A 19,626-nucleotide genomic window follows, 5' to 3' on the forward strand; every position below is an offset into this window, starting at 1 on the left:
AGACAAAACAATGACACGTATCCATCGGTTAATGAATTGAATTCGGGCGATGAATCTACATTATGTTTTTGTTGTTGTTGTTACTGGTGGTGCCATGATAATGGCCTGCTTTGACGTACGATGACTGTATTATTTGTTTTCATTTTGTGTTCTCTTCTTCTTGTTTTTTTATATCAAATCGAATATAAAACGATTCATACATATGCCGTTGACTTGAATATTGAACTTCACTGATTCACTATAACCTTATCGATTGGGAGGGAAAAAACCACCCATTTATATTTTAATGAATAGTCTCTTTTGCTTGCACAGTCCCTTGCATACATTTTAAAAACAACGTGACGCATGTTGGTGGAACTTTGAAACTCATGCCAATTACATATCTTCGTTTGTTTTTTGCTTTCAAATGCAATAAATGTGTGTGCAGTGCACAATCTTCATAAGTATAATAATTTCAATTGATTTTCGGTATTGATGACATGAAGATGAGTTCAATGCATCTGGTTGGGAGTTTTCATTTTACATAATTAATGATTCTACACTGATTGGCTCTTGGCATTTGACGTTGGTTTTAACAAATAATTTGCATAATGTTAAGTGTTGCTGTTTTTCTTTTCATTTGTAAAACACTTGGCTTACCATCATCGGTACCGCTCGTTGATTTCAATGTACTCGAATGAATGTCCCGGTTTTTACTGGAAAAAACTGATTCCAATTCAATTGAATCGGCTCCCTCGGCGGATGCCATTTCTATACCTTTATTTGGTTGAAATAGAAATTACACGTTTAATTACGATTATTGGCAAATGTTTTCGTATTCATTTCGTCTCTCCGAATGGAATTTTTGAATATACCTTCTTTAATTACTGCAATTTAAATCTATTCGAATGGAGATACAGGCAATCGTCATGTGTGCGTATGATAAATAATATGAAACTTGATTTTGTTGTTGTTGTGGTTGGTTTTTTTTTATATTAATTATCTTGTATACACTAAACTAGCCCACTAATTCTTTGTTTTATATTTCACTTAAATTGTTGTGGTTGTTGATGTTATAAAAATGATTATTATTGCAGTTGAATAAGGATGACTGAATTATTCCAATCCAAATTCATAGAATGTTATAAAATTTTAAGAAACAAAAAATATACACACTTTTATGGTATTTGTAAGCATGTGTAATCAACACACATCAATATTTTTTTTTGTAAATTCAAGAGAACATGTCTACGCATACACCTACACGTACTAACTTCACTTCACCAAACACACACACTCAGTTGCACTGAAATGAATAGAGAAAAAAAATATTAGACGATATGAGTCAAGCTTCTAAATCCAGCAGGAATGTTTATGTGCACGGCCCCGCAGACGATGTGAGAGAAATGCATATAATCCGGGAATTAATGTGTGCCGATCACTTTATGGTTGAAGTCCACTATGCGATTTATGTGTTTTCATGTATCAGCAATACAAGAAAATATTTGCAATAGTTTTCTGTCACTATGTCTGATATGAGAGAGCGCGCACGGTTTTTTGAATGGTCAATAGCAAACGAATTGAATTTCTTTTTTTTTAATTCACTATAAATGATGTACGTAGACCATATGATTGAAGCTAAATGTTCAAAAATGTGGCCATCCAACAATGACGCGATTCTCGCACATTCAATTTATTATTACATGATTTTTCTCCAGAGAAAAAAGAAATTGGGAGAGAGAAAGAGAGAGAGAAAATCATATCGTGAAACCAACACACTCTCTCACTTGCGTTCACAATTTACACTTGCGTCTGTTGCTAAATAATAGCTTTTAATATTTTTTCTTCTGAATTTAGATAAAAAAATTCTGTTTTCATTCTCGATTATAAGCTATCATTGAAATGAGAGCGTACAACCGATTCAACAACGACGACAAATAATAACGAAAACGAAAGCAAGCCCAAAACACAAACATACATTACACGGAAGGCTTACGCGAAATCATTGGATAAATTTCTTGATACTTTTTTTTCTTTTCTATTCACACACACTTTTCGCATTGATTCACCTTTTTTATTCGTCGAGTGAATTTATGGATTTGACTTTTTGAATGGAATTTTTCTCCTTCGTGGGGTCTGCGGATGGATTGAGTTAATGACCCTCAACACGACTAAATTTACGATAATTTTCATTTATTATAACATTCTTTTATTTTCATTCCACTCACTCATTCACTCACTCTCGTCGTGGTCGTTTCGATTTTTTTTTCTCTTTTTCTTTTTACTTTGCTTTTAGCCCGTGTGTATCCCGTGTGTTACCGATTCGGAATTTGACGTTTAAAATCAATATTCATGCAATTTACAACAAATGAAATATTTGCCTGGCCGTGTTATTGCTCATTTCAATACACGCCACAATGCAAACTGCGAGATAGCACTGTAAATGACTTTAACATGATGAACCAACATTTCGTATCTTGTAACGATACCACGAGAATGCGTTACTATCGAATCGTCATATCGCTGCAATTTCATGTGACAATTGAAATCGCGGCGATTTCAACATTACAGCGACATCTTTTGACATTCCAATACAAACCAGTGTAAGATAGATATATGAATGCACTTGAGGAACAAGTGGAAAATGGATATGAAATCACTTCTCTTTGTTTTTTCAATACAAGCAATGGTTAAATTCATTTTCAATACAAGCATTGTATTCATGCATTCCGTTCTTTGAATATCAAATTATCTACTTAAATTATGCTCTAATTGTCAATTTAAATGCGTTACCATTGAACCGTAATTGTTTGATCGATGATTGAAAACTGCATATAATGTAACGATTGTCTTGAATTATCAAACATGTCCAATACATTTGTTGAGCGTTTTTGTCACAAAATTTTTCAAAAAAATCCAAAGAAAAGCAAAGATGAAATCATTAAAAAATTAACACATCTTTATTTGAACGGTCGTAAGCTTGAAGAAATTGTACGTCAACGGCTTTAAATTGGAAGTTCGAACGTTATTTTACAACTGTTTTTTTTATTTTCGATTTGATCTGTATATTTTAGGGTGAATTGACGTGCGAACAGCTGAAGGTGCTCTATTTGCACAATAATTCGATTCAAAAAATTGCAAATCTTGATCAATTGCATCATCTAACACATTTGTATTTACAATGGAATCGCATACGGAAAATCGAAAATATAAATCATCTGCAAAATCTACGAAAATTGTATTTGAGCTACAATGAAATTGAATGTCTCGACGGTGTGGATAATTTAAATCTTCTGGAAGAATTACATTTGGAATATCAGAATTTACAATCACAGCATGAATTTACATTCGGTGTGAATAGTTTGATTGGGATTTCGGTAGGTATAAACATTTCGTGATTGTATTGGTATCATAAGTTTTTTTTATATCTCATAAATTAGGCATCGCTTCGTATACTGAATATAAGCGGATTGAGACTGAACGAACTGAAACTTTTGAAAACACTTCCACACTTGGAGGAGCTTTCGGCAGCCGATAATAATTTTGATAATGGCGACTATATTGCCCGTTCGATAGAACATTTGGGATATTTAACAAAAGCCATTTTTACCAATTGTCCAGCTCAAATGAACGATATTTATTATAGAAACAAAGTCATCTTGGCATCGAAAAGTCTGGGTAAATTGAGAGTTTATTATTGTTAATTTATTTCTATATAAAATAGCATTGCGTTTATTTTGCAGAAATTCTTGATAGTAGAATGGTAAACGATGTAACACGAAGTTTTTTAAAGAGTTTTGACAAAGTAAAAACCGAACATAAGCAGAAATTAGCCAATACCAATAATAACGCAAAAATCGTTGATATCGATTTACGCGAAGATTTACCATCAATTCATTCCGAAGGAAGAACATTCGATGTAACCAACATCATATCTCAAGCCATTGTCGAAAACATGCAGAACGAACCGTGGGCGCTCATTCAAGATTGAGTAAAAGTGATTTTTTGACATTTTGACAAAAGCATTTTTTATGTAACGATTATTTAATAACGAGTGTTTAATAACACGCTGGACCATTGTTTCTCGTGTCTTCAGTTGAGAAAACATAGAATATATTTTCTCAATCATTTATTTCTACAAATAAACAAGAAATAAAAGCTAATTAACGTTATCAATTCGAAATGAAAATCTCAAATTGTGTTCTGCACATTCGCCCAGCATTGTATGAATGATCATTGTGACAGAATATATTTTCTTGAAAATCTGCAAATAAATGTTTAAGTTAAAAAAAAAGAAAACACGATTTTTAGACAAACCGTAACGCATGTATCCAAGTTAAGAGGATAGAGTCCACAAATTCGAAAAAATATTGGATTTTGGCAGCGTTGGATGAACGATAGGTATATGCGCTGCTCCTTGAATGGCAGTTTATTCCAATTCATATTCAGGGCTGCATCGTAAACTCGTTCGTTCTGAAAAGGACTGCTTGTTGCAAATATTGTCCATTCACACTCAAATTCTCGAAGGTCGAGTGAAAACCCAAAATTTTCATTTTTTGAAAATTAAAATAAAAAAAAATCATTTTACGGTTGATTCGACAATAGTTCCAATCAGACAAGCAAAAAATATTTGATAAAGTGCCAAACTCAGCATGCTGTAGGTGTAAAAAATTCTCGTCTATAAAAATTGATTTCAATTCAGAGACTGAATTTCAGATTGTTGTAAAAAAGCATTTACTACTAGAATAAAATACAATGCGATTATGGAACAGTAGATAGCACTTAAAATTCGAATAGAAATAATCTCAAATGTAATCACTTCAACACGTTTCACGTATCTAATTAAGATAAAAACGAAAAATATTCAAAATTTGAATAGAAATAATGAAAAAAGTTAATTTTACTCGGTCATTTCCTGATGCATTTGCAATATATTTCTGAAACGAGCTCTAATAAAAATTTCGGGTTCCTTTTCATCCAATTCGGCGTTGATTTGTTTTATATCGAGTGAAATTAGTTAAACAAAAATTTGCGAATTGATGAATATGATCGTCACAAAGAAATCGGCTGCCAAAGTGCCTAGCGTTGCTAGAAAGAAACAAACTATATGGATGGTAAGTAATTCAACGTAACCGGTCGATGTATATTGGATATATGAGAAACGTAAGCAGTGACAGAGAGTACATAACGGACATAGCTTTAAACAACAATTCTGTGATGAATCCAAACATGTTAAAAAACTGAATTCGTTCACTTGATTCACTTTTAATATGAATTTTGTATAAATTCTCTGTAGATCGAATGAGCCATCTTGGATCATTGCTAAAATATCGAGCCACATACACTTTTACAGTACCCTAAATTGTGATTGGTCTTTGTTAAAATATTTCGTATTTCTATCAAATATGAAATGAAATATTAATGTAAAATACCTGCACCGTAACAGCAGAAAGAAGAAAAGTTTGTGCTTTTATTGATGGATCACGATATATAAGGGTATACATTTCAGCAATAATGCATATGGCTAAATCAATATAAGTAATAGCAGTTCTTGTTGAGAATTTTAACTTTTCACAAAGAAAATCATGACCAACTAACGTCAACAAATTTCGCTCCCATCCGAAAATTATTTTCATAAAACGATTATAACCATCCATTTCACTCGATTGGTAATGACTCACAAATCACAATACGTTTCTGGTTTGATCGACCGACAATTGTAGAATGTTCATAAACGATTTCTGTGGAATACGTGGTTCAATTCGAAGAATAAAGGGTAAACTTAATTGAACTACAGTTGCAGAAATTACTGCAGCAAGAATCGTAAACATTCACTGTGGTTTAATTATCATATGTTTAGTAAATATAATTTTTTGAAATATTTATTCATTTGAAACGATTTTTATAGTACAATAATTACTCCAGTTCAATCAGATTTTCGTTTGAATTTTTTCTATCGAACCTCATAAATCCCATAAAATCGATTGCGCAATTCTATCATTTTCATACGATTAAGCCTTTTCAATAAACAACGTTTCAAAACAAAACAATTTTGATGATCATGGGATTCGATTGAAAGTATGCAATGATTGATCAGCAATTATCGCAGCAAGGCTGAAAAATTCGATAACCAACGCCAAAACATTTCAAAACAACCTTCAAAATGCTTGTGTTGTTACTGCATTTAACATTTTTATTATTCAAACCAATCACAAAATAATTCGTAATACGATGGATTAATTTATTTGATACGAGTTTGGTCTTGCATTTGTGCTACAATAATAGGATGCTATGAGAAGGGGTGTTGGGTTAGAATTCAGAAAGGATTTTTGCTAGATGTCTTTGACGTGAATTATCCTTCCTCATAATCATCTGATTCGAGTAGAATCAAAAATTCCTAACTAAACATACTACTGATATGCAACAAGGACCTTATACGGTTGCATAGGTGCTGTGTTACACTTAATGATCAAACACATTGTAAAACGCTTTATGAAACAGATAATGAAGATCTCAACCTTTTTGGAATCGACCTATTTGATGCATTTAATTTATGGAAAAAAATCATATAATCATAATCTAATTAAATAATTTAAAACACCTTAAGTTGAGCTACTCAAACAAGTAAACGAACCAAATCGTATAGACGCATACGAATTCTATTACATACAACGAGACGATAAAGCTATAAAATGTGTGTGTACAATGTCAGTATAAAATACGTATAATTCGGTGCAGATTTATGCCGTATATATTCGCATATATGATGAATAAGACGGGCATATTGTGTATATTTTGTATCATAAAAGCCCCTAGAGATAACGGCAACATAGACACTGATCTCTTCAAATATGTTTGATTGTATTGTGCACCTCATTTTTTCATAGCGTTACGCATTTACATTGTATACAAATCACTTTAGTCATAACACCGACTCCGTTGTCGCATATACTTCTTCTCTTTGTTCTCTTTTGCGTGTTGCTGAAGATGACACATAAACTTTGTCAAAATGCAAACAAAAGTTTTTTAGAAGTTCATCAAATAAATTTCTTCATATTGTGAACTCAACTTAAGGTGTTTTAAATTATTTAATTAGATTATTTATCGGAGTTTCACGTTTCACGTTCATTCCACAAACAATATTTAATCATATAATCAATTTTATGTTGAGTAAAATTCAAATCTTAAGAGGGAAGATATTGAGTAGCCTATGGATTTACTACAGTTATCAAGTATCCAATGTATTTAATGTTTTCTAATAAATTGTCAGTCTTACACTCACTACAATATGTGCTCTAAATAAATAACCAACGAAAAATTTAAGAAAAAACAACAAATGAAATGAACGAAAATTAATAAGCTCTTTAATAAAAAGAGTACGGAATACATTTATTTTTGATTAAGTGTAGCAGACGGCGTTGCTTACGGATATACTGCTTAGAAAAACAATATCATCATCTACAGGCTGTGAATCGGGTAGATTAGCCTAAACATCCACCAAACGATAAAAGAAAGAAAATGAAAATGCAAAAAGCATGCATCATGGTTCAATGTTGCAATGATCGAAAAAATGATGAAAATTGAAGCAAAATGGAAATGAAATTGATAACTGCAGTAGTCTTTTATAAAATATTCGCTTTCTTCTCTCGCAAATTTACTTCCCATTATGAACATATATGTTGTTATACAATTTGGTTTCAAAATTATTTAGCATCGTACTCACATATAAAAATGAAATCATGAATATAAATAATAAAGTTGAGCAACTCGAAAAACACAAGAGCATCGCAAAATGTCTAATAACTTTAGTTGAGCTATTTGGTACCAATTAGCTTTGCTAAATGATATCATTTAGTTCCCGAACATTTTTCCGCGGAACTTTTCTACGTAAATTTTTTCCTCGGAACCCCTCAAATAATGTATTCAACAATGGAAATTTCAAATTTAATCACTAAAGTTTCGTACTCACCTTAGTCCAACAAATAAAAAAATAAATGGAAATGATCTTGATTTTCCAAAGTTTAGCATTGACATCGTTAAATGAAAATAAGCAATGGCAAATTTATGGAAAATGGCACATTTATTTTAATAATAGATTTTTCTTTATCTGAATTTTTATTATTTATACGCTTCACAATTTGTTGTATCTCTCTCTGTCTCTGATATTTCTCACAAATCATAATAAAATTATTTATTTATACCATATTCAATATCAATAATTTACCATTTCATATATGTTTGTGTGTTTTCATCTCGAATTTTGTCGTGAATATGGTCAATTTTTTTGGAATTGACAATTTCAGTGTTAATTTGTTGTTTCGTTTTTTTTTTTTATTAAAAATTTGTTATTTCGTATCCGAATGCTTAGAATTAGTAGTATGGATACGAGCGCTGGATTATTTCACAAATCTGAGGTTTTATTTGATTTAGCGCCAACACCATAGCTTCATTCATCTGATACGCGTGGATGTGATGTGTTGCCATATTGTATCATTCTATGTGGTTGTTTTTAAAAACAAGTGTAATGGTAGGTTAAATATTTCATCTTTTTATTATTTTCATTCATTCATTCTCAGATAGAATATTGATAATTGATCTCTAAATGTAATCACCTCATTAAAATTACAATTTTAACATCAATTGTGTCATTTAAACTAAATGGAAAATAGGAATGATGAGACTTACTTAATCAAAAGGATAGATAGAATAGGATTTGTCATATAAATTTATATACAGTATTTATAGAGTTTATTACAAACAAAACGAGGATGATAGCAATTTGAAGTGACGTTTGGCATTATGGAAATTCATTTATCAATGTTTGTTACCTTTTCGCAGAAAATCGACCAAAAAAAATAATAATCATAATAATTTTGCTGATTTAAACACTCGAATGTGCGACCATACATCAATAATGTATGAACTGTAATAAATGTGTGCGATCACACATCAAATTGCTGCTGGTTTTGGTTGTGAATGAAGACAGTTCAGAATGAAGACATTAGGTTTGGTGATAACGCTATTTTCTAAGCCTGGAACTCATGTGCAGCGATGCAATGTAAATTAAAAAATAAAATAAAAACAAAAAAAAAACGATAACGTCAACAGAACAATCTAAAGCAAACGTTATCATCGAGCAAAATCAAAGAAAGAAAACACAGAAGCGAATTTAATGAACTTGACAAACTTCAATAATATGCTTTATTGTTTTTTTTTTGTTGTTGTTGTTGTTTTTGTAAACTATTCATTTATCATAATTATATCCTAAATTTTTTGATGTGTTTTTTTCTTTTTCATTCGTTTTATCCATTAAAAATAAAAACTAAAAAAAAATGTACTAATAAAATAAAATAAAAGGAGAAGAATAAATCGTTAAAAAATAATAGTGATAAAAATCTAAACAAAAAAGGCGTTTTTTTCTAATTCTCTTATACAAATTCGGGTCTTGAATACTATGCATGTGTGTGTCATAAAAAAAATAATCAGAAATTAAAGATGTGTAAATATGTGGTGTGCGGATTCGTAAATAATATTCATACATTGTCATTGTGATTTTGTTTTCTCCAATCAGTGGACAATATTTAAATGGATAGAAAACGATATAGGAGTTCGATGAAACTGAGAAAAAGTAGGAAAGTTAGTACGTATACTATTTATGAAGCACATTCAATTTGCACCGCTCAATGACACCGCTTACATTAAAAAAAACAATGACCATTTTTCGAGCTGGACTGGCAATTAATCGATTCTGACATTTTCTCGATCAATCACTTTGTATCACTGACAATATTCTCTTTTTCAATCAAATAATTTTCTCTTCGTTTCTTGTTGATACATGAACTATAACTTATTTCTTATATTCATTGTTTTTTTCTTGTTTCTCTCTTTTTCTTCAATTTTTCTTTTCCTCTCATTTTGTTAGAATAGAATTGCATCCAATTGGCAAGAAGTATTCTTATCGAGCAAAATAAATACATTTGTTTGCAATGTGAAAAAAAAATTAATGGAATTTAATATTTATGTGTATGTGTGTGTGTGGTAGTTCTCTCTCATTTCGCTACTGAAGCGAGTATAGCATTTATTTTCGTCAAATAAAAAAAGTGTATGTATAAATGAAATGCAGTTTTTTCTCACTTATTTTAAACATGTTTTAACTAAAAAAAAATTATACAAATTATCATTTTCAAATGTTTAGCCATTGTGTACAATTCGGCAAGTTAAAATGAATGAAAAAAATATCGACTACAATTGTAAATCAAGCCAACATTGAAAATATCCATAGTTTATATATTAAATCAAATAAACGTAATAGTGATTTTCGTTGTACCGAAAGTGATCGAAGACTAAATGTGTATGTCATAATTTCCAATTGACTATTTATGATAAATTGAAATGCAACCAACATTTAGACTCAAAGCACAAATTCGTGTGTTCAAATGAAATTTAATTGTTTTCTTTAATTCGTGGTGCTGATTTGATATGCAGTGTTTTAAATTGAATATACGCAGAGATCTCACCGATATAAGTGTATTTCACACACTCAACTATTTTAGCATGGACAGTGTCTTGAGAAATGAACAAAAAAAATATTTTACAATTCTGTATCTATTTGGTATATTCGTATTCTTTTGAATGCAAGTGATTTCTTTTCTTCGAAAGTCAATGATCGTTCTCGATTTTTCATGAGTAAATGAGTTTTTTTCAATAAAAACGATACTTTTTTTTACTATTAATTGAAACACCGAAAATCATCATTGATCTGTTTTGTCGTTGCTTTCAATTATTTCTCTAGTTTTTGAAATAATTTTATCAAGTGCATAAATCATGTCACATTAAAAAGATTTTTCTTCAAACAGAATGTGAAATATTTTTGGCTAAAAGTTGCGTATCCCGAATACAGTGTTTTAAAAAGAAAGAAAAAAAATAGCTAAACAGAAAACATTGGTAAGTATCTGGTGCGATTTTTTTAACCCAAAATATATATATACATATGTCTTGTATGAACGATATATATATATATATAAATTTCAATCTTGTAGAGAACATTTCGAATTCATATTTGACGAAATTATGTACAAATTATTTCAGCTATTTTAAATATAATACTTAATATCTATTAACAGAAAAAAAAGAAAGATTCGAAGAAAAAAATTAAAAAATATATATATTGAATTGCTATAGAGTTATATCGAGTAAAATTGAAGTAGAGAGAATCAATAGATCAATGTAAATGATATTATTGTTGTGTCGATTGAAGTACTAGTTTGCATTAAGTATAATTAAATCAGATAAAATGTGATTTTCTCTTGACTGTGAAAATCCGACGAATAAAAAAAAGTGAATAAAATTGAAAGAAGAAGAAGAAGAAAAAGTTCAACGGATTCCATGTTTTAAAAAACTAAAAGAAAAATTAACATTGGAATGAAATTAAATTAAAATGGAAAGTGGCACGACGATTTATTGGCAAACGGACCTCTTTTTTTTACCTTCAATTATTAAAATTAAATATGAGAGACGTTAGAAAAGTCTAATTAATTTTGCGAAATGAGGCCTATCAAAATAGAGAAGAAAAAATCCAAAAAAAAGAGAATATGGTGGGGAAATTCGCTTCGGCATCGTAATAGGCAACTTTCATATCCGCTATTAGAGACATGGTTTTCGATTGAATTTGCTTGTTTTCTATTGTAATCAATTACATTTGTGTATTGAACAAGAGGGCGAGGGTGGTGGGAAGATTGCAGCATAGTTCATACAGAAATCATATATGAAAGTAGTCAAAAAATACTATTGTCCTGTCATATTAGTCTAAACTACAATTCATTTTTTTAAATACAATATCCTCTATTCAGAATTCCTTAATGCTTTGTTATGTTCAAATTTGCTCTTTTTTCTCTTGATTTTTTTTCATGTTTTTCTTTTGTATAAAAAATAGTGTCTGTCTTTTACATTCTCATTCTTCACATCCCTCAAATGTTTTGCGCCTATTTTTTCGGTTATTTGTTTTTTTCTCTCTCTTCTTCATCAGTTTCCATCTTCTTCTAATTTCTTTTAAATAATTAATTGCTATTAAAATATTAATTTATGTGTACAATCCATTTAGTCATTATATTTTATTTGTTGTCCAGTGTGTTTTGTTTTAAATGGGTTTTTTGTTGTTGTTGTTGTTGCTGTTATTTTAAATGTAATTTTATTCTGGATCACCTCCCCTATTTCAAGCTGTCGGCCTACACGCGTATACCGAACTGATAATACTTAGTACTTATTTATAATCATTTCCTTACACATGTAACTCTATAACTTGTATTTTGTCTCACCACTTTTTCTACTAAGTCATTTACATTGCATTCAGCTTGAATGTAAATAGTGTGTGTGTGTGTTTTTTTTTTCCATTTCTTTAATATTAGTTTTATTTTTTATCTTTTTCCTCTCTATCTTCTCATAGTTAGTTCATGGTCACATTCGTTTGTCTTAGCCTTATTTTTTTGTAATTTTTTTTCTCTTTTTTTCGGTTATTATTCTCAACTAACTTTATTTAGCGATATACCAATTTTGATGCGTGCGTTTTTCACCCTCATATCATTGTCACGCAAAATTTAAAACAAAAGGAAAGGAAAATGATATAAAAATGAACAAAACAAACGATAATACGATTATGGCTTTTAAATGGCACTACAGAGAAAAAGAGTGAGCGTTAATTAAAAGAATTTATTTAAAAAAATAGAAGAGCGTATGGTCTCTTCCTTACCATTGGTATTGGTAATATGTTTCTAATGGCTTAAGAAAGACTATTTCTTTGTATTTGATTTCTTTTTTCTTTACTTATTGAGCCATTGATAATACACGGGGCTGATGCATTTCTTTTCAATCGAGTTTTGTACATTAAGAACATTTTTAGTTGTTATTGTTTGTACATTGAAATTGTACAATTGTTGTAACGATGAAAAACAAATGATAGTGCTAGATTTTACATAGTTGTTCTTCGAGTGACATTTTTTTAATTTATAAGTTGCCATTTATCGCCACAATGAAAGATAAGCAGCTTGATGAGAACGATATTATTGTCTCTTCATCATCTATTCAAGACATTTACGATTTGGTTTCTTTTTTCTTCATTTCTTTTTATTTCTGAGATGATGATTTATGGTTGAATGGTTTGTTGTTTCTGTTTTGTATCTCCCCGCAATTATCACAGTCATATATATTTAAGCACAAAAAAAGGTAAAACTGTTACGAAGAAAATATGCTATATGGTTTGTTTGTTTTCAAAGAAAATTGAGTACAAATGAAAACGTTGTTAAACAATTAAATTGAGTGTAAAATAATGCGTTGAATGTGTGTGTGTGTGTTTGGTTTGAAAATTTGCTATATTTTTCATCGCAGCGATAAGAAGGCGATTTAAGGAAAACAATGCTCAGAAATGTCGTGATTTTTGAGAAAATAGAAAAATTGTGGCCAAATTAACTGAAAAAAAAATCGTTTATGCGTTTCAGTGTTGTTTGTCTCAACATCAACCGCATGCCATATGAAATAATTGAAACGAGATAGAGAGAGAGAGAAGAGAGAAATTAAAGATTCCAATGAATTTCATTGACTCTATCCATAAGGATCCTCACTTTCTAAATAAATTGTTTAATACTATTTGTTTTTGTTTTTTTTTTTTTAATATGATATAGGCTTCTTTCGCTTTAGAGACTGATAGCGTTATTAATACATAAGTAAAGATATAGTATTTTCATTCAATCTTCTTTTTGATGTGTATCGAATTTTTTCATTTTCAAAACTTGAGTTAAATTTTGTCTGATTTCCGTATTAATATTATTATTTTTGTTTTCATTCACAATATTGTGTGTCTGATGTTCTTCTCTTCCTGCATGGTTGGTTTTTTTTCCCTTCTCATGTTGCTTATTTCAAAATTTACATAGTCTTCATAAAATTTAATCTAAATTGTTGTCCCAATAGCAAGCCATTGTTGTGGACTCTCGTTGCAGATCCAGCATGATTTTCGATTCAGAAATCGAACTGAATATTACTCACAGGCATCGCTGGATAGGGGGCATTTGAAAGCATGTGATGTTGAGGTAACTTTGGACCATCTTCAGCTTTTTCCTCTTCTCGTCGTTTCAGACAAGCTGCTTTTGGATTAAGGTTACGTTCTATAAGATTGAACGGCAAAAAAGAAATAAGAAAAAAAAAACGTAGTTTCGATTTGTAGTGACGAAACAAATTGAAAATACAGAGAAAAAAAAACAAACAAAATTACCTCTAACTTGCTGCTCGAGCGTCATAATCACTTCAACAGCCATGTTAAGTATTCCCAATTTAGTTTGTGGTTTGTCGGACTTCAGGTGTGTGCTACACATTCGACCAAGCTCCTTAAGCGCTTCATTTATATCTCGGATCCGTATTCTTTACGATTGAATGAAAAATTGAGCGATTTGATTAAAAAATGATTTGTTTTTTGCAAGTGTTCGTGCAAATAGACATTTGTTGCGGGACGTAATAAAATGGCAAATGGTTAAAGGTGTACATGTGTGAGTGTAGATGATGTGTATCAGTCAGTGATAAAATGATAAAGCATAGATGATTGGTGTTAGTTTAAGCATTCGACATTTTACTCTTTCGATTTTTTTTGGTTTTTATTTTGAATAAATGTTAGATTTCAATTTTGAAATGGTATCAAATGCAGTGCGGCAAACATTGAATCCATTTTCCATGATCAAATTCAAATGTATATATACAATTATTTATTCGGGCCTGTAGTGAAATTGGTTAATTTTTTTTCTCGAAACATAGACAATTGACAAAGTACAGTAACATGAATCATTCTCGTATTAGCAAATGGGTTTAGCAAATGTACAAAAAACAACGACATAAAATGTAAAACATGTAAAAATATTGTACAGTGTTTAATCAGAATATCAAACAAATTATGATTGCGAATCGCATGTAAGCGAGAATTTTTTTTACACGTTAAATGCAAAATTAAAATGATAACAAAAAAACAAATTTGTATGTGATCGTATGTGTGTGTGTGTGGGGTGTGTACATGTGAATGTATGAAAACACAACAGAAACAAACAGCGTTTAGAAAACACAATAATGAGCAAAGATAGATACCTTTCTCTAGCATTATTGGCTTGACGTCGCTCCCGTTCTCTTTGTGCTTTAATGGCAGGTTCCTCATCATCTTCACCTTCGCTTGAACAACTGCGCGATATTTTACTGGGTTAGGAAATTGTTTTTTTGTTTCATATGATAAAATGACATAATTAAAACCAATAAATAAAAATTCACACAAAAATTATGAAAAGAGACAAATGAAATTTTAATTTAAAAGAAAAAAACGATGGAAAATTCATGAAAATGAAAACAAAACGACCCTAACATCACTTAGGTGCTAAGTGAATAAAAGAAAAGTCAAAAAAGGAAAAAAAAATCTTTATGTGTGTTTGTATAGATGTGTAAGTTTGACACAATGATTAAGTCATCGAGAAGATATGTGAATTCAGTTCATTGTGTGAATTTTTTGTTTTTCAATTTCTTTTGTCAATTTGAAAGCCATAAGAGAAAAACTATACATTGTCCTCGAATGAGCACAGTTTTGTGCGTTGTGATTGTACGAATTTGTGAAATAAGTTTTGTCCGAACTCTCTTGACTTTTTGCTATGATTTGAATATATTCCGCACAATGGACTCTCATCGAAATCGACTCTGTCTCTTTTCTTTCTGTTACTGTAAAAACAGAATGAAGTCGCTGATATGTTTTGGTTCCGAAATCATTGAATCAATAAGAATGGAAAAAACTGAACAATGTGAATTAAAATTGCTGAATGCGTGCACTGCAACGGGCCCAATAAAAATTAAATTCCAACAATAAATACGTGTGTCTAGTTTTTGCGTAATAAGGAAACTTTTACAATAAACAAAATACAATTAGATGGGTGAAAGAAGAAATAGCAATATACAATAGGAATAAACATTTGACAGTGGAAAAAAGAATAAACAAAGAGTATAAATGTTGGTGCTCATCATCTGTACCAGATCATTTTATTTTGATTTTTTTTTTCACTTTATTTGTGAGTGTTTTTTCAAATTTGTTTTTGGGATGCGTAATCGAATGGAGAATTTAATGTGTCATGGTTTAATGTGGTTACATACCTTTCTCTAACGTTGTTAGCTTGACGTCGTTCTTTTTCTCTTATGGCTTTGTGTGTTGGATCTATATTATTTTCACCTTCGTCAGTGCTATTGCAGCTAACGTGATTTGGATTGTTCATGAAAATGATCAAGTTTTTTTTTCACGAGGTGATTGTTTTTTTTTTTTTTTGAGGAATAAGAAAATTTCAATGATCAGATTAAAGTAATTATATTAAATTAATGGAAATTTATTTCAAACAGATTCTGGATTGAAATGAATTTACTTGTACTACGTGTTGCTTTTTTTTCCTTTTTCGCTTTTTCAAACAAAAATTGAGAAAAAAATTTCTAATAAAATGAAAATCAAAATAAAGAAAATTTCGACTAAGAATCATCTGTTTACTGGCGTTTTCTCTATTTAGATTTTACGATGGTAATCGAATTTGAAATACTCACTATCGTCTTGTTCGCTTGCCACCCTTATTCGATCCATCTACAGAGCTACTGCTTGGCTTGGTGTCCACATCTGGTGGCTCCTTTCGCTTCTCTGGAAATTTCAAATGAAAATTGTCCAATTAATTTCATTCATATTTGGTCAGCGTTTTTTTAGTTGGAATATTTTTTTTTAAATTGATTCCTTGTTTTTGATAGCTTCAAACATTTAGTAGTTTTTGGGGCAATAAAAATGAAAACTCACTTGAATTGGCTGGCACACGTTCTAGTTTAATCGTTGTTGGCGGTTCATTCGTTGGATTATTTTCTTGAGGTGTTTGGCCGATTGAGTTAACAAGTGGTGACGGTCCAACGTACGATCCGTCCATATTCGGTGGCATGCCCAGCGGATGAGGTTCACAATGATTACGAAATACGGAAATGGCATCATCTAATTCATTCTCTTCGAGTTTTGTTTGTTGCTGCAAATAAACAATTTATATTCGATTTTATTAAAAAAATGAATCAATCACAAAAATTCCATATTGCTGCATTTAATATATGCTCCAAATAAATATGTCATTAGCATGAATATGTTAGAAAATTGTCTTTTATGAATGAATCAAACGACATTTGTTAGTCGAGTACACAAAAGAGATACCAACGAAAAATTTAAGAACAAAAACAACAAATGAAATGAACGAAAATTAATAAGCTTTTTATATAAAAAAAAGAGTACGGAAAACATTTTATTGATTAATTTTAGCGTACGGCGTTACTTACGGTTGTACTGCTTAGAAAAACAATAGCATCATCTACAGGCTGTGAATCGGGTAGATTAGCCTAAACATCCACCAAACGATAAAAGAAAGAAAATGAAAATGCAAAAAGCATGCATAAAACAAGTTATTAAACAAGTGGAAAAACAAAATATTAACGAATAAAAATGAGAAAAATAAAGAAATGGTTCGACATTGCAATGATAAAAAAAAATCAACCGCACGCAACGAATCGATGATGAAAATTGAAGCAAAATGGAAATGAAATTGATAACTTGAGGCATCACAAAATAGCAAAAAAAATAGTTTAAAAAAAATTATAACCACACACATCAATGAGTAGCGCTTTGAAACAACATTTAGCAGAATTAGAAGGAACAAAACAAAAATGATAAAATAAAACAGAGCCCAGAACATGAATCAATCAGCCGTGAAGCGAAATGTAGAGTTGAGTTGAATTGTGTGTTGTTCGTTCGTTTTTTTTATCGTGTCTCTATCCTCAAAAACCTTATATATTTGTATTACTCACCATGTGCAGTTCTCGTGGAACCAATTCGGATGGATAGCTGCCATTCTGCAAACCGTTCTCGAGGCGATGCGGAGACTGCAAATAACGAAATTTTTTGTTTTACTTATATATTCATAGTACAATTCACTAATTTGTTCATAATTGACACGGCGTGCATAAAATCTTCTCGTCAAAATCGAGCATAAAAATGATCACGAACAGATACGATGATGACTACGACGATGATGATGTTATTATTTGACGATTGGAGAAATTGAAAGAAACTCACCGTTAATTGTTGCCACGTTGATGTAGACGATTGTTGTTGCGTTGGAGGAGCGGTTGGTGGTTGGGATTGCGATGTTATTGGCGGTGGTGAATTTACAGGTGTTGATGGATGTGCTGTGACAGGTGTTCGTGTAGGTGATGGTGCCATTATTTGGTCTGTCCCCTATTCCAAAGAAAATATATGTTAATCATGAGTGATTGTGTGCGAGTAAGCACCAAAAAAACTGCACAAAGATTTGACTTACTGTCGGCGTAAACATTTCTGTCGATGTGAACATGGTTTGCATTGCTTTGCCAACAATTGTATCATTTTGAATAGCCGGACTATGTTGTGAATGTGGATGATGTGCCGCTAGTTGTTGATTGTACATTACAGGTGAATGTGGTGCGCCTGCTTGAGCTGAAACGCCCGTGCCACGAAACGTGCTCATCGGTGGTAGTGTTTGCTGTTAATTTGTGTTTAGTAACGAAAAACCGAAAATTAAACATAAAATATGCGTTGATTTGCAACGGATTTGCAATTTGATTCAAATGATCAAATTGAATATATTATTCAAATAGATAATAAATGTAAGTTTCTTTTAGCAACAACAACAAAATGAAAAATCAAATGAAATTTGCTATAAAATGACTAGATTAAATGGTGATAGTAGTTACCTGTATATGGCCATCGTGTGTAACGCCTGGAGATAATGAATAGTGATCGTGTCCATGAGGCGGCCCTAAATGAGGTGAGATGTGATGATACGTAGAAGCTGATGATTGTGGCGCATATGCGCTCGATGGAGATGAATACCATGTTCCGCTAGTGGAATCGAAGTACTGTTCTGGTTGATATAGCGCACCGCCCGCTTTTGGCGATGCATATCTCGTGCTACCTACAGGACTGTCATGTGGGAATTCATCTGAACCATACTGCAATTCGAAATAACGAGAAAGAGAAAGAAATCAGTTAAAATTCTATTTCAATACTTTATGAATACAATAACAAGGGAAATATATATATCTAAATGTCTTATTTTGTTTAAAGTACGATACATTTTGGATTTTTGTATGGTGCATTATACACATTTCTTTTTTTATTCTTGTTTTGGTGTATTGATGGGAAAAAGGGACATTTGCACAGTCTGCAGAATTCACGAAATATACTAATTTGATGATCATAAGTAATCCTTGCGGACACTTGCTGGCTGCTAGTTTATGCATAATGAAATCGTTTTTCGACCGCTGTAAGAAATGCAGTCATCGTAAAACATTTCTCTTTTTTTTCTTGCTCACTCACTCCCATTTCCACCAAGATATAATGTACCATCCAATGAAAAATTTGTATATGCTGCGGCAGCACACAATCACACACTGTTTTATGGAGAGCAGTACGTTGAACGCATATAAAGTAGCTTTAAAATATTAAGAAAAAAAAAACAAAACGAAAAAGAATATGAAGAAATAAAAATATCCAGCTATCTTGGATAAAATGTCTCTGCCGAAGTTGCCCGTGATTAT

At 31.1% G+C, this 19,626-nt stretch overlaps 3 protein-coding genes and 1 long non-coding RNA gene across 27 annotated transcripts in view; 2 read left to right on the forward strand and 2 right to left on the reverse strand.

The window, feature by feature from the left end:
* The window catches only part of LOC116347089 (phosphatidylinositol 4-phosphate 5-kinase type-1 alpha), a 29,915-nt gene extending 27,477 nt beyond the window's left edge, over positions 1–2,438 (reverse strand). For 4 of the 17 annotated variants that reach the window (XM_031777512.1, XM_031777524.1, XM_031777506.1 and 1 more), the window contains exons 1-3: positions 1,958–2,436; positions 855–1,285; positions 640–756 (exon numbers count right to left, since the gene is read on the reverse strand). In XM_031777512.1, coding sequence (XP_031633372.1) covers positions 640–748 — 109 coding nt within the window. In that variant the 5' untranslated portion in view covers positions 749–756; positions 855–1,285; positions 1,958–2,436. Of the gene's footprint in view, positions 1–639; positions 757–854; positions 1,286–1,957 lie in introns of all 17 variants that reach the window. The other 13 variants (XM_031777516.1, XM_031777514.1, XM_031777521.1 and 10 more) reach the window with 10 other exon arrangements.
* Positions 2,439–2,844: 406 nt separating this feature from the next.
* On the forward strand, positions 2,845–4,059 carry LOC116347112 (protein phosphatase 1 regulatory subunit 42-like). The gene is made up of 4 exons (XM_031777547.1): positions 2,845–2,970; positions 3,054–3,356; positions 3,420–3,657; positions 3,723–4,059. The coding sequence occupies exons 1-4, from the start codon at positions 2,845–2,847 to the stop codon at positions 3,968–3,970; spliced, it is 915 nt and encodes a 304-aa protein (XP_031633407.1). The 3' UTR covers positions 3,971–4,059.
* Positions 4,060–6,923: 2,864 nt separating this feature from the next.
* Positions 6,924–9,238, forward strand: LOC116347171. The gene is made up of 3 exons (XR_004201655.1): positions 6,924–7,053; positions 8,348–8,506; positions 8,818–9,238. It is a non-coding gene; the product is annotated as an uncharacterized LOC116347171 (long non-coding RNA).
* Positions 9,239–12,403: 3,165 nt separating this feature from the next.
* LOC116347170 (protein daughterless) overlaps positions 12,404–19,626 on the reverse strand; it is a 72,512-nt gene continuing 65,289 nt past the window's right edge. For 2 of the 8 annotated variants that reach the window (XM_031777687.1, XM_031777679.1), the window contains 11 exons: positions 18,781–19,038; positions 18,369–18,569; positions 18,125–18,286; positions 17,857–17,931; positions 17,332–17,391; positions 16,814–17,030; positions 16,573–16,663; positions 16,138–16,233; positions 15,097–15,201; positions 14,240–14,385; positions 12,404–14,132 (listed from right to left, as the gene is read on the reverse strand). In XM_031777687.1, coding sequence (XP_031633547.1) covers positions 13,987–14,132; positions 14,240–14,385; positions 15,097–15,201; positions 16,138–16,233; positions 16,573–16,663; positions 16,814–17,030; positions 17,332–17,391; positions 17,857–17,931; positions 18,125–18,286; positions 18,369–18,569; positions 18,781–19,038 — 1,557 coding nt within the window. In that variant the 3' untranslated portion in view covers positions 12,404–13,986. The remainder of the gene's footprint in view (positions 14,133–14,239; positions 14,386–15,096; positions 15,202–16,137; positions 16,234–16,572; positions 16,664–16,813; positions 17,031–17,331; positions 17,392–17,856; positions 17,932–18,124; positions 18,287–18,368; positions 18,570–18,780; positions 19,039–19,626) is intronic. The other 6 variants (XM_031777680.1, XM_031777683.1, XM_031777682.1 and 3 more) reach the window with 6 other exon arrangements.

Source organism: Contarinia nasturtii, unplaced genomic scaffold, assembly GCF_009176525.2.
Source record: "Contarinia nasturtii isolate CC-2019 unplaced genomic scaffold, AAFC_CNas_1.1 Cnas_scaffold_1699, whole genome shotgun sequence".
Classification (NCBI taxonomy): Eukaryota; Metazoa; Arthropoda; class Insecta; order Diptera; family Cecidomyiidae; genus Contarinia; species Contarinia nasturtii.

Bases quoted from the DNA above. Each gene is read 5' to 3' on its own strand.
- LOC116347112 (XM_031777547.1), top strand. From the start codon at position 2,845: ATGTCCAATACATTTGTTGAGCGTTTTTGTCACAAAATTTTTCAAAAA. The intron at 2,971-3,053 runs GTACGTCAACGG...TGTATATTTTAG, and splicing joins GTCGTAAGCTTGAAGAAATT to GGTGAATTGACGTGCGAACA. The intron at 3,357-3,419 runs GTAGGTATAAAC...CTCATAAATTAG, and splicing joins ATAGTTTGATTGGGATTTCG to GCATCGCTTCGTATACTGAA.